Source organism: Hippoglossus stenolepis, chromosome 8, assembly GCF_022539355.2.
Source record: "Hippoglossus stenolepis isolate QCI-W04-F060 chromosome 8, HSTE1.2, whole genome shotgun sequence".
In the NCBI taxonomy this organism is placed as follows: Eukaryota; Metazoa; Chordata; class Actinopteri; order Pleuronectiformes; family Pleuronectidae; genus Hippoglossus; species Hippoglossus stenolepis.
In genome coordinates this window covers 15,143,637-15,156,329 of record NC_061490.1, presented here as the reverse complement: position 1 = coordinate 15,156,329, position 12,693 = coordinate 15,143,637, and the positions used below count along the sequence as shown (strand labels likewise).

Below are 12,693 nucleotides of genomic sequence, written 5' to 3'. Positions count from 1 at the left end.
TGAAAAAAAGAACCACAGAATAAATATATCAACAAAACTGTGAATTATACAAACTTCCACAATTCTTAATGAATATCATCATCAAAAACCCACAGGGACACTTTAATATACACAGAAATATTGTGATTGGTTATAATGTCTTTATTTAAGCCAATATTTTGTCATCACCAAACAGTTTGCACTGATTTGTGATGCTGAGATAGTTGCAGTGATATGATGCCAGCTTTAGAGGCACTCGGCTGAAGGTTAAATAAGCAGACGGCTCCTCGCTTCAGTGAGCAGCCTCATTCTGCAAGAGCGTGTGACAAAACGCTCACGCTGCCTCGCTGTCAGAACAAACGACAAAAGCACAGACGTCAGTAGAAATCAGTGTGTTTATTTAGTGTCATAATAATTTAAGAGTGACGAGCAGTGGGTCTGGTGCTCCTCCGGTGGACAGCATGCAGCGCTGCACCACCCTGACCTTACAGTATCTGCGGCAGTGATCACCGGACAGAGACAAACTACAGATTACAGCGACCCTGTTCAATTCCATTGACTGGGAGGCACGAGTCCAAGGCACAAGTCGCTTCATGAGCAGAGGCATCATGGACAGAAATTAGCAGCTCACATTTGTCTCTATGGAGACCACAGCCTCTACAAGCTTAATGAAAGAATCAGCAAAAACTAAGGCCAACTAGGTTTAAGATTCATCCACTCACATTGAATCTGGGTAGACAGCTGTAGTCTAAAGCTAGTTACACTCTGCTATATTTTCCAGTCTGTGTACCAGTCCCACAGGCATGACTGAGGTCGACCTGTTAAAAAGTCCTTCTGTTAAAAGTCCCTTTCTTTGAAATGAAGCTGAAACAGTTCTGGTCCTGCTGCTGATCTCAGTTAAGATGCTGTGGATCCGCCATGTTTCTCTTTGTAGACTTGCAGAACGGCCTCGCACACGAACTGGAACTGCAACTGAAACACACAACACACAAAGATGTATTAGTTATTAGACCAATGCTCCATTTTTAAATGATAATACTGGAACTACGCAACATTTTTACCTCCGACAAAGAGGTTACGTTTTAGTCTGCCTTTGTTTGTCTGATAGTTTGCAGAATTAACTTATAAACTTCCCCCGGTTCATAAACTAGCAAACAGCCTGGCTAGAAAGGCATTAGTTTAACGCATGAACAGAAACAAACTAACGACGCAGCACGGAACTAATTCTTCTTCTTCAGTCGGGCAGAGTAGGGATATTTTCTCGGTGAACTTTAGGACAACTAACATGAATATTTTAGTTATAATCAAATTAAATTAAATTCAATCTGATTATATAATATTTATAAAGGAGAAAGTATGTTAGAAATGGAATCATACATTGTTGGTTTAGTTGTATTCATGGGATTTGCTGATATAGATGTTGAATAGTGACGAATTTATCCTACACCACATGGATCCTTTATGTTAAGGTTTGTCCTCTGACTGTGCATGTTTTCATGTTTCCATTACTGAGACACAAACATATGAGGGGGAAACCTGCACGTCAGCACATAAACAGAGGGAAGAAGCCTCAGGGGCTGGATCCTCTTTCATAATACGGGTGATAGTGGCAGCAGCCGTGCTCCTCGAAGCAGGCATGTGACTGGAGGGCAGCCATATTCCCAGCACCGCCTCCTGTCAAAGCAATGAGTAACACTTTCCTCTCCCTCGACAACCACCGCTGAGGTACCACAGAGCGCGGCTTCCAACCTCAGCCCGCCTGCTCTGGCTCATCAGCGGAACACTGAGGCAGTCGAGCTTCTGTGAATTACTGAAGGTTACGGACGACAGGACTCGCAGATGTCACAAATCTGTGCCACTGGCCTTTAAAAAGTGATTCTGAGCACAGTGAATTTCCCTGTCAGTCTCCTCTCCTCTTACTTACATAATATTTTCAGAAAGACAGAGCATTCAACTCATTTGTGATTGAGAGGATCTCTATTAAACCACATTAGTGAAATTTGAAACTAGTCACAGTGCGCCTAATGAAATATATAAAACCAACAAGTTATTTTTTTCATTATTAAATAAAGACTTTAAAAAGAGAAAGACCGACTGCTGTGGCCTGAAGTATCATGTAACGAGGGAAGCATGAATCCCTGCTCTGTGTCTTTGTACCGTGGTCTGAACCATCATGGCTCGCTGATCTCTCAGTGTTTTGACAATGTCCAGCGGGAACACTGGCCGGCCCTCATCCAACAGAGTCAGCGCCGTTTCCATAGTGATCAGAACACCTGTCCGTCCAATCCCAGCGCTGAAAATTCAATGCAAAACAAACACGGTGTTAAGTGTATAGCAGAGGCAGGTACATGCTGGCGGGTGTTCTGTGTGTGTACGTGTACTTATATCTTGTGAGGACTATTTTGTGCATCTTGGGAAAGTGAGGACTTTTTGGACTGTCCTCACTTTTCCACAGGTCTGTTTGAGGGGTCATGTTAGGGGACAACACATTTACACATTCACAGGTGATGAGTAGGAGCAGGCACATATTTCTATTTGACCCTCTGCTACGTAGAGACCCCTTGGGTTAGGGTAAGTGGACAGAGTAGAGGTTTAGGATGTAGAATTACAAAAGAGTAAAAAATATAAAATAATGGGTTCATGTGCATCCAAATAGGCTGGGGGTTAGAGTAAGGGTTAGGATTAGGTCTGGATTTTGTCTTATTCATTCAGTGTTTCCTTGGCTGGACTGCAGGATTAACTAGGTCAGGGTTAGACATTTAGTTGTGATGGTAAAGGTTAGGTCAGGGTAAGGTGCAAGGGAATGCATTTAAAAAACTTTTTGGGACTTTCACACATGCACAACGCAGCAGGAGAGTCTCCACACAGACAGGTTCAGGAGAGTGTTCAGGTGAGTGGGTGGTGACAGACGGAGAAAGTCTGCAGAAACTCAGAAGGCTCTCACTCGTACATTTGCATTCATCCATACAGCCACTGCGGAGAAAGACCGTGGGGTCTCCAGGGTTCAGTGCATTACTGAAAGCAGCTCAAGTGTGAAATGGGAGGAGAGAGACTGAGGGAAGGAACACAGCAAAGGGTCGGTTCGGATATGAACATTATGGGAATGAATTATGCCAATGAGTGTCCTCACTTAGATAGAACAAGAATTTGTATGTGCATATGGGGAATTTGTGTGTGAACGTTACCTGCAGTGTACCATTAATGGCTCCTCGCCTTTCCTCCTCTCCCTGACTGAACTGATGAACAGCAGGAAGTCCGAAGGGTCATCGGGTACACCGTGGTCCGGCCACGCGACATACTGCAGGTGTGTGACTGCACGCTCCTCACCCAGCTAAGCACACGCACACGCACACGCACACACACACACACACACACACGAACATCCAGTGCAAAAACACACAAATGACAAGAAGAGAGGGATAGTGAGAAATAATGCGAGTGCTGGACAACCAGTGGTTAACGTGATAAGAAATCTTTGGGAAAACATCTCCCACATGAGAAGAACACTGCAGCGCTACAGGCTCAAACACTGATATTACTCAGTCAGTATGTGAGGAAATTAAAAAAACCACAGAGGGTGTGATGGAAAAAACAGAGCAGGTGAGGAGAACAAAACACGCATGTGACCAGTAGTTGACACTGCGATTAACAAGTGAAGAGGGACACAGAGAGATGAAAACCGAAAAACAGTTGGGTTGGGGAGATGATAGAGGGAAAGACCTCCCAAAAAAAACATTAGGCAGGGAGGAGAATGGCTGAGTTTAGAGTTTATAATGGGCTTGTGGCCTGTGACTCCATGGGGGGATTAACTCGCTCCACCAGAGGAACAGATGGGCCCACACAGCAGTAACTGTGTATGCATGTGTGTGCATTCATACTTCATGCCTGCTTGAGCATCACCAATTTATTTACCTGTTTGCTGTGGAACATTATGAGGAATACAGCTCCTCTAATCTCATTATGTTTCATGCAAAGTTTTTCAGTCCTGATCAGAAAAAAAACCACACCTGCCTAAACAAACACACACACACACACACACGCTACATAATTTGTTAGCGCACACTAATGCACATGCCCACCCACGCACGCATACAGAAACGGAAGTGGCCGAATGCTGGCTGCAGTCAGTTTGCCAGGAGGGGCCGCTGCCTGTGGTGAGCTCTGTTATGTGACATATGGCACAAACATGGTACATGCCACTGCAAACATAGAAACTGAAACATTCCGTGTTGTGTGACCGCGGTCATGCTCCGCTCATGTTTCGTGAGGAAATAAAATATGTCGACTGTTTTGTTTTGATTGATCGACTGTTTGTCTCATAGTTATGTCCCAAAGTGAAGTCAAAGCCTTGCTTTGTTTGACCGAAAGTTCAAAACCTAATAATATTGAATTTAATCTTATACTAAGTCAAAGAAAAGTTTCCCATACGACAAGATATGTTCACTTAGACTCATGTAATTAACTAGAATGGCACTCAGCAGAGTCTGGAGCCAAGGCCCAATAGTCTGCTTTTGAAACCACATTTAAATTCACAAGATCCAGCTTTTTATTTAGATCTGCTCCAAATTTATCACACTCATAAATATGAGTCCCCTAAACATGTCTGACTGATCAAGATCCATAAACGATTCTCTGAGAAATCAAAGAAAATTTTGACATTTTGAAAGAAAGTGAAAAAAACGGACAGGGGCGAAAACATAACCTCCTTAGCAGACGTAATTATTATTTAATTATTGATTCAAATTAAGTCGTTGAGCTCTGTTGGCTACTGTACCTGTGTGTGTGTCAGAGTGAAATGCCGCGTCACATACGCCAGGTTACACTCCTCTGAGTGACACTTCACCCGCATGTGCCCGTAATCCTTCACTTCAGGTGGATGCGGCCAGTACTGGTGGCACTTGGTCTGCAAAGGGACATCACATGAAATATGACATGACTTCATGTGTGAGTCATCAGTCTGAGTAAAGTTTATAAAACTGCTGCTGCTGCTGCTCCTGCTCCGCTCTCATGGAATCAACATCAGCGTTGGTGTGTTCCAGCTCGCAGTGAGAGGAACAAAGGCAATGCAGGAGCAGGATGTGAACTGACACAGTGTGTGTGTGTGTGTGCGTGCTCCTCAAGTACAGAGAAACTCAGAGTACTTGACGAATGTCAGGAAAATTACCAATTAATAAGAGCATCTGGTTGCCAGGCAACAGGCAAGCCGAGGCAGAGACATCTCCATTCAGCAGGACCTTGATATCCTGCCTGTGTCTCTCTGAGGATGTGACTTCACCCTCAAATCATTTATCACTGGCGTCCCACTCACTTTTTACATTCAGCTGTTTTCTGTGCGGTGAAACCCTGTCATTACTCACAGCCGTGCCAATTGATTATTTTTGTGTGCAAACATCACCGCCAAAGCGTTTAATTACAGTAATCATGTGTCTAGTAAACATGAAGCAGCGTGTTGCAATAAGCACTGTGTTAATACATAGCCGACGCTGAGTTGTGTAAGTTCAAGTGTTTCCCTCATTCTTTGCTCAATTCTACCCGTGTGTGTGTGAGAGTGTGTTTACAGTATGGAAGTGTGAACATGAAGAAGTATGTATACCCGTCCCCTCTCTGTCAGAGTTGTAAGCATGATGATGGTGTGTGTCTGCTGCTCCCACACAGTTTGCCAAAAGTGAGTGCAGGTCTGTGGCAGAGGACCCTGAGCCGCAACATAACGTAAACACACACCAGACACCGGGGGCACCACCTAAGAGACGGACAAACAAACACACACACACACACACACACATACAGATACAGACACCACACAGAGGATGAATTTACATTAAATGTCAGACGCGAACAAAAACAGCTCAGCTTCATATTACTGGTGTTCACCGTGATGTGGCTGGCATTGATGTAGTCCTCCTGGCCCTGGAGCACCACTCTGGTATCATCATCTGAAAGGAGAGCAGGGCACCGCCATGCGGGGGTCATTACAGAGCCGTCCGTGCACCGCAGGATCGGCCAATTAAATTTCATGAGGTGCCACAGCGGTGAGCGCCAGACAAATGTTAGAAAGGTGGCACAGAGCTACTGAGGGAGGGGGGGCAGGAGGCATGTCGGCACAGACAGTCAGAATAAGGAGCACTTACAAGGTAAAACATCCTTGTACCGATTCTTTTCCATGTTTTCAGGGAGTCGAGCGCAGGTCAGCGACAAACCAGGCTTCCTCCTGTATAAATTCTAGAAATGACAAGCACGCAAACACATAAACATACAATAATTATAAATAAATAAAAAGGTAAATGGGTATTTGGGCATTTGACACTTGGCTTTGTGTTTTTCCCCCGGTGAGTAATTTTCAATGTCACAAACGTGCAGGAAACTGAGAAGCTCTCTCACCTCACTGTCTCATTGCATTTTAAACCATATTAAGAATGTTGTTGAATGACATTCCCAAGATATAAAAAAAAAAAAGAGTATGTACACAAACGTTCATTAGTGCGCCAACATCAGGAAATTCAACTCATGTCATGACTTCGTGCCAGAGAAGTGCAGAGCCAACGTGTAAACTGCCAAAATAAAGACGTAATCAGCGCTTTCATCTGGGTGCGGACCAGAGCCGATAAAAACCTGTGTCTACTTCAGAGTCATATGACCCGGTAGTGAATGCCGATTGTATCCATTCCCATTGCAGACAAAAGTCAAATGTTAGCGGTTGTTGATGGGCTTTCTGACCAGTGGAAAAGGGGCTAAACAGAAACTACAAATTCCAGGCGAGTAACAGCATCTTTGTTTAAGTACAAGTGAAGATAAGAGCCAACGTCTGTCCACACAACAGCACTTAAAAGGCTCATTATGATCCCACTGAATAACTGAGAGGAAACACAAATAGACCCATTTGTGTGTTTTGGTTCGACATATAAATTCACGGTTTCGCTCCCACCTGCATTTCAAATACCTCAAAATGGAAACAGAGCGTGCCAGACTGTATTCCTCTCTCCAGCTGCCTCATCGATTCCTCCAGTGTCGTGACCCGCTCCGACGGGCCAGGTGACTGAACTTTGTCTCCCGGTGATTGGCCGGTGAGCGTGAGGGCGGGAGGTAACTGCAGCAGGGGCAACACTCTGCCAGGACCTGCAACACAAGGACGGTTCAAGGCTGTCATTAATATTCACAGCGACATGACAAGACAGAGTGCACTCTTGGATCACACGCTGCTTCAGCACTTTTCTCGCTCCCTCTCCCCCCCACTCGCCTTTACGTCTGATGAGCAGGGCGAGCTCTCTGGAGTGCGACTCTCTGCTGGCTCGTATGAACATGACGACCTGATCATGTTTGTGTTCAGAAATGTCTCGACCGTTGATGAGGACGACCAGGTCTCCCTCCAGGAGTTTGGGCTCACATCGACCTGCCTACAAACATCAAAGGAGCATTTATTACAGTTTTATCTTTATCTGTGTAAATATCAGAAACTAAATAACAGAAAAGCCAAAGTGGAACTGTTAAATATCTTATGGGACACAAACGATATGGGATTTTTGGTGAAATAACTTGCCAACACAATATATTGGTTGATAATAAATAAATATTTTTGTTTAACCATAAACTTTATGATGAATAACTAACTAACTAACTATACATGAAAAGAAAACACAAATACAAGAAAATATATAGAACTTGAATCAAGAGAATAAACATTGTTTAAATGTAAAATGCTAATATTAATGCACATCTTTTCTGTTTTGTTTTATCGACCGGCCAATATATTGGTCAGGTTCTAATATCCTGCTTCACTTTTTAAAGTATCCTGCACAGTTTCCTTAATTTCAGAAGTAACTATTTGTTTTAGACCAACAGACCAAAACCTAAAGATGTTGAGTTGTATATCAGAAAAGAAAACTACTAAGACTCAGAAACCAGAGAAATAAAGTTGAAATTTAACTTATCGACGATCAATTTGTTTGTCAAGCGACTAATCAATTAATCAACCAAATGTAACAGCTCTATTCAGCTCAGTGCATTTGGTTACACATCACTTCTTCATCACAATCAACCTGGAGACCAACAAAACCCAAACACATCCTCTTACCGGAGAGTCGGGTTTAACTTGGGATATGGCTAGAGGCATCTTCTGATCCACGCCACCCTGGGAGGAGGTAGGAAATTGAATGAAGCCGGGTTAGAGTAAATAAACACAATGTGTGTAAACAAAAATACAACAATTAAACTTCGCCTTGTGTGGCGAGAGTAAGAGACGTAGAAATGTAAGAAGAAAGAGAGAGACTCACTTTGACATTGAAGCCAAACTTGCCCTCGTGATCAGGGGCGATACATATCAGCATCAAGTCTCCATCGCCGAGAGCGCCCTGCATGGACAAGTACTCTGAATTAAGGTGAACATACATGAATGGAGACATAGAGCTCACTCAGAGCCGGTGATAAGAGATCAGACCTTGTCGTAGTGGTGGGAGCTCTCCTCCTCTCCTATGCTGTCATCTGCTGTGAACACAGCCTCATCTGGTCCTCGGGTAAAAGTGGCAGAAAGACTGAAAGAGATGAAATAAGGAGATTTCTTTTCACTCTGATTTGAAGCTTAAGACGTGACTTTCATATATTTGATGATAATGTAATTGTCCCTGTTCTCATACCTTAATAATTTGTTGCCCATATTTTAATACTTGCATACTGTAACTTCGAGTTGAATCAATTGGAGAAAAAAAACAGCAACTGTGATTTAAATGGTAATTTTCTTTCCCTTTGAATCGAAGCACGGGAACAGAGTGGTGCTTCTTCATTCCTGAATAAACTGTCATTGCCTGTAACTCATCAGTAAATCAGACAGCAGCAGGAGGTTTCTCACAGATCTCACACTATTAAACTTGTCATATCATCTGTTTGAACATTCACCGACTAAAATACTGCATTATTTATACTGCAGCTCTTTCAGTTAAACGTTGCTCTAAATCCAAATGTCATTTCAACAAAGAAACTATTAAACTCCCTTCTATCATACGTCCTGCCACCAAACCCTGGTGAATTGGGAGAGAGCATCGAGAAAGACAGTATTTCTGTTGTAAGTGAAACTAACTGTTGTGGTGAATTGTCTCCCTCGCTGCCCTTGCTGCTGCTCACAGACGCTCTGTAGGTGTAGAACACGTCCTCCCCCTCCGACATGTCTTTCAGCTCATTGGTCAGCTCCACCGAGGACGGACGCGGTTTACGGATGCCGTGACGAACTCGAGGGCTTCGCCTGCCGGGGAGACAAAACAACAACGTTCAGGGTTACTGAAAGGTTCACATAGACACATTTAATCATGTGTTATTTTTAACAACACAACAAAAGCAATTTAACAACAGCTTCACATTTCAGTGTCCAACCACAGAATAAAAGATAAACCAGTAGGGATGATAAGGCCTCAGAATTTATTAATTTTCCTCAGAGCTTCTCATCAGGTTTATATTGAATAATTATGGTATATTAGCAAATATCATTCAGTTATCATTTAGCAGGACTTTGACCTGGATAAACAAAAAAATATTTGTTCCAGCTTGTTTGCGGCTATGACCCTTTTGACAAAAAAATGTTTGGGGGATATTCTATATTTTACAGTTAAACCAAATATATAGACAACCAAATTCAAATATATAGAACATGAATTGAGAAAATAAACATTTTTGGGGGGAAATGACAAAATCCCAGCTGGTTTTACGGCTGCAGGTCGTACCAGTTTGGGGTCGACGGCGGCGATCTGGAGGGCAGACTCATGGTCTCGAGATACTCTGATGAAATCGATCTCTGCAGGACTGGGTTCCACACCATCCCTCCCACCACTCGCTGGCACACTGGACCACTGCAATGTGAGAGGGGAGAGACTGAACATTTGTAAAAAGTTCAGTATTGATGGCAAGAATATGAGAAAAATATGGACAGGGGCTGACCTCTCGGTTTTACTGTTGCCGAGGCCCAGGTGCTGCGTTATCAGTTTGGTGTAGGACTGAATCGTGCTGTTGTTGTGTTTGGGGCTGCGGGTTGAGCGGTTGGAGGAGAAGAAGGAGTGATGATCCACACTTGACCTCCACAGGATTTTACAGGTTTTGGAACAGGGCAGGATCAGAGACACCTCACAGTCCTGCGTCTCACCCTGCAACATACACAGGTGATAGTTCTTTTTTAATTCTTTATAATGCGTCATATGCGTGTGTGCAACTTCAGCCGCTCAGGTTGCATTTGTTTCTGGCTTATTCTCACAGTTAAAAACATGAAAGCATTGTGCATAAACCCCCAGGTACTACTCCAAAACTAAATGGATTTACCAGCCAAGTGCATCCAGATATTAAAAACAAGAGTTCGCTCTCTGCAGGTCTTTAAACGAGTAAGAACAAACAAACGGTGGAGACTCACGTGTTTACATTTCAGATGTATAAGGAAGCGCTTCCTCTTAAATGAAATCTTGATTATTTTCCCCCTACAAGAGAAAAAAAAATCAATTAGTTGGAGAAAAATACAGGGAGCAGACATCTAATTAACAGCAGCATCACTCACCAGGGGAAGAAACTGGAGCAAATCATATTACAGAATATTGCAACACCACTTGAGGCCAAACCCACCATCAGAGGGGCATTGTTGACGTCCTGAGAGAGAGACACACACACACAAACAGAGAGAAGGAGAGAGAGAGAGAGAGAGAGAGGGAAAGAACAAGTGTCGTACACGAGATGAATCAAATGGATGCAGAGGAATTTAAATCGGAGCGTGATATAGTGAATTAACAACGCTACCAAGGCGGTGTGCAGCTCCACTCCATACAACTCCAGCGTCCGTGCCGTGTTGAGGAAACACAACTCCGCCTCGCTCTGCTTCAGCCCCCTGGGAACGCGCGCACACACAAACACACAGTCACATGCAACAACAGCAACCAGCTGCACATCAAACCAGTTGCTCTCCGGCGGCAGCTGAAATTACTTGTGCTGTGGATGCAGATCCTCCACTTTACACAGAAAGTCTTCATCTTGTTCAGGGATAAAGTGGCACTTTGAGAGGTAACCAGGGGGCCGTGTCGGACAGTGATCGCCCGTCTCCGCTGCAGATGATGGAAAGAGACACAACACATTGATATCCGGGGTGCTGTAACAGAGCTGCTGCTGCTTATTGAGAGCGTCCTCAACAGGAGTGATCGCTCACAGAGTTATTATTAAGTCATTAATCATTCGTGTCTCGCGAACCAGATGGAACTTACACTGCACGGCGTACGAGGCCAACACCACAGCAGCACTCAGCGGACACTGCAACCTGCAATCATACTCTGTGATTACACACTGTAACATCGCAACACAAACTGTCTCGTTGAGTTCGGGCTTGTTGTTGTGTTCGTGTGTGTCACTCACCGTCCTTCTCTAATGTCACTCCTGATCTGGAGGAAGTACAGGTGTCTGCGGGGACAAGAGAACCGGAACTTTATCATATAACTCCTGCATGTGAACGTTAGCTAAGTCTTTAAAGTGGTTTGACATATTGGTGTTTTAAATCATGCAATATTATCACATGCATCATGTGAAATATTTATCATATTCATCATGTCACCCTGAAACACTGCTTTTACAATCATATTTATTATACCACTTAAAGCCTCTGTGCAATTTCTCTTTATCAGTCAGTTTACTGCATCCTCATTCTCTCAACTTGTGTTTACTTATTCTTTACTTTACTAGAAATATTTTACTTTTATATTTTTTTGTATAGTTGTAATTTTTTATATATGTACATTTCCTTTGTAAATCTTTATTAACAGGCACAATCTTGAATCTCGAATGCAAGTGGCAAAACTAAATTGATTATTATCAATATTAATGACATGAATGAAAAAAATATGGTGCAGTGCCAATATAACACCACATCCATTAAATCTGGGTTTAATTTGGTTAATGCAAGGCCTCCATATTTCTTGCCTTATTATATATAAGTCGTAGAGACACATCTGAGCTTTCCAATAACTGCTTCCCAGTCGCAATTACAAGTTAGAAGTTGGTGTGAGGATTGTTTACAAGTCGGCAACTCGTAATTACTGTATGACATGAGGTGAACAAGCACAGCTCTTTGACTTTCATGTAGAGCTGCCACTGTATCTCAAAAACAGCACTTCATCTATTTGGCCTCAGAGTGAGTCTAACATTGATACAGCATAATAAACGAGTAAATCCTTCAATTTTACCCATAAACCCGGCAGAAAGGACCTTTCTGTGCCACACAACTTGTCCAGATCAATACTTGATATATGCTTGCTGTATAACACACACACGCGCACACAAACACACACTCACCTTGTCTGTTCATGCTGCAGGGAGTTGGGATCCGAGATAAAGAATCGCACTCTGAAGTTCAGATAAAAGGGAGATGCGAGACCTGCAGGGAAATGTCATCTCATCAAACGTGACCTACGGTAAATCTCTGGCCGCAAGTTCACCTCAAACCTCTGCTGTTCCTTCTCTGTCTTACATCTCCTCCTTAGCTAGAGATGTTCCGATACCATTGTCCCTTCCTGATTAATGAGTCCGATAACTGGACTTTGGGCATCGGCCAATGTGCTGGCGTACTGATCTGATGCCAGTGGATTTAACTGCAACTTCTTTTATTATCAAGTTTAATAGTTGTAACTGAAAAAGAACACAACTACACAAATCTACGGATACACAACAATTACTTCCTTTAAATATCTGTTTAAGTGCACTTCCAGAATG

General features: G+C 43.1%; 1 protein-coding gene across 5 annotated transcripts in view; it reads right to left on the bottom strand.

The window, feature by feature from the left end:
• Nucleotides 1–120: 120 nt before the first annotated feature.
• Nucleotides 121–12,693, bottom strand: part of ptpn3 (protein tyrosine phosphatase non-receptor type 3) — a 16,000-nt gene continuing 3,427 nt past the window's right edge. For 2 of the 5 annotated variants that reach the window (XM_035164354.2, XM_035164352.2), the window contains 22 exons: nt 12,277–12,358; nt 11,344–11,388; nt 11,196–11,248; nt 10,922–11,039; nt 10,738–10,825; nt 10,502–10,590; nt 10,361–10,424; nt 9,898–10,100; nt 9,684–9,809; nt 9,047–9,208; nt 8,411–8,504; nt 8,247–8,324; nt 8,048–8,104; nt 7,214–7,370; nt 6,917–7,092; nt 6,108–6,198; nt 5,851–5,912; nt 5,573–5,719; nt 4,754–4,882; nt 3,165–3,310; nt 2,137–2,272; nt 121–951 (listed from right to left, as the gene is read on the bottom strand). In XM_035164354.2, coding sequence (XP_035020245.1) covers nt 877–951; nt 2,137–2,272; nt 3,165–3,310; nt 4,754–4,882; nt 5,573–5,719; nt 5,851–5,912; nt 6,108–6,198; nt 6,917–7,092; nt 7,214–7,370; nt 8,048–8,104; nt 8,247–8,324; nt 8,411–8,504; nt 9,047–9,208; nt 9,684–9,809; nt 9,898–10,100; nt 10,361–10,424; nt 10,502–10,590; nt 10,738–10,825; nt 10,922–11,039; nt 11,196–11,248; nt 11,344–11,388; nt 12,277–12,358 — 2,378 coding nt within the window. In that variant the 3' untranslated portion in view covers nt 121–876. The remainder of the gene's footprint in view (nt 952–2,136; nt 2,273–3,164; nt 3,311–4,753; nt 4,883–5,572; nt 5,720–5,850; nt 5,913–6,107; nt 6,199–6,916; nt 7,093–7,213; nt 7,371–8,047; nt 8,105–8,246; nt 8,325–8,410; nt 8,505–9,046; nt 9,209–9,683; nt 9,810–9,897; nt 10,101–10,360; nt 10,425–10,501; nt 10,591–10,737; nt 10,826–10,921; nt 11,040–11,195; nt 11,249–11,343; nt 11,389–12,276; nt 12,359–12,693) is intronic. The other 3 variants (XM_035164355.2, XM_035164356.2, XM_035164357.2) reach the window with 3 other exon arrangements.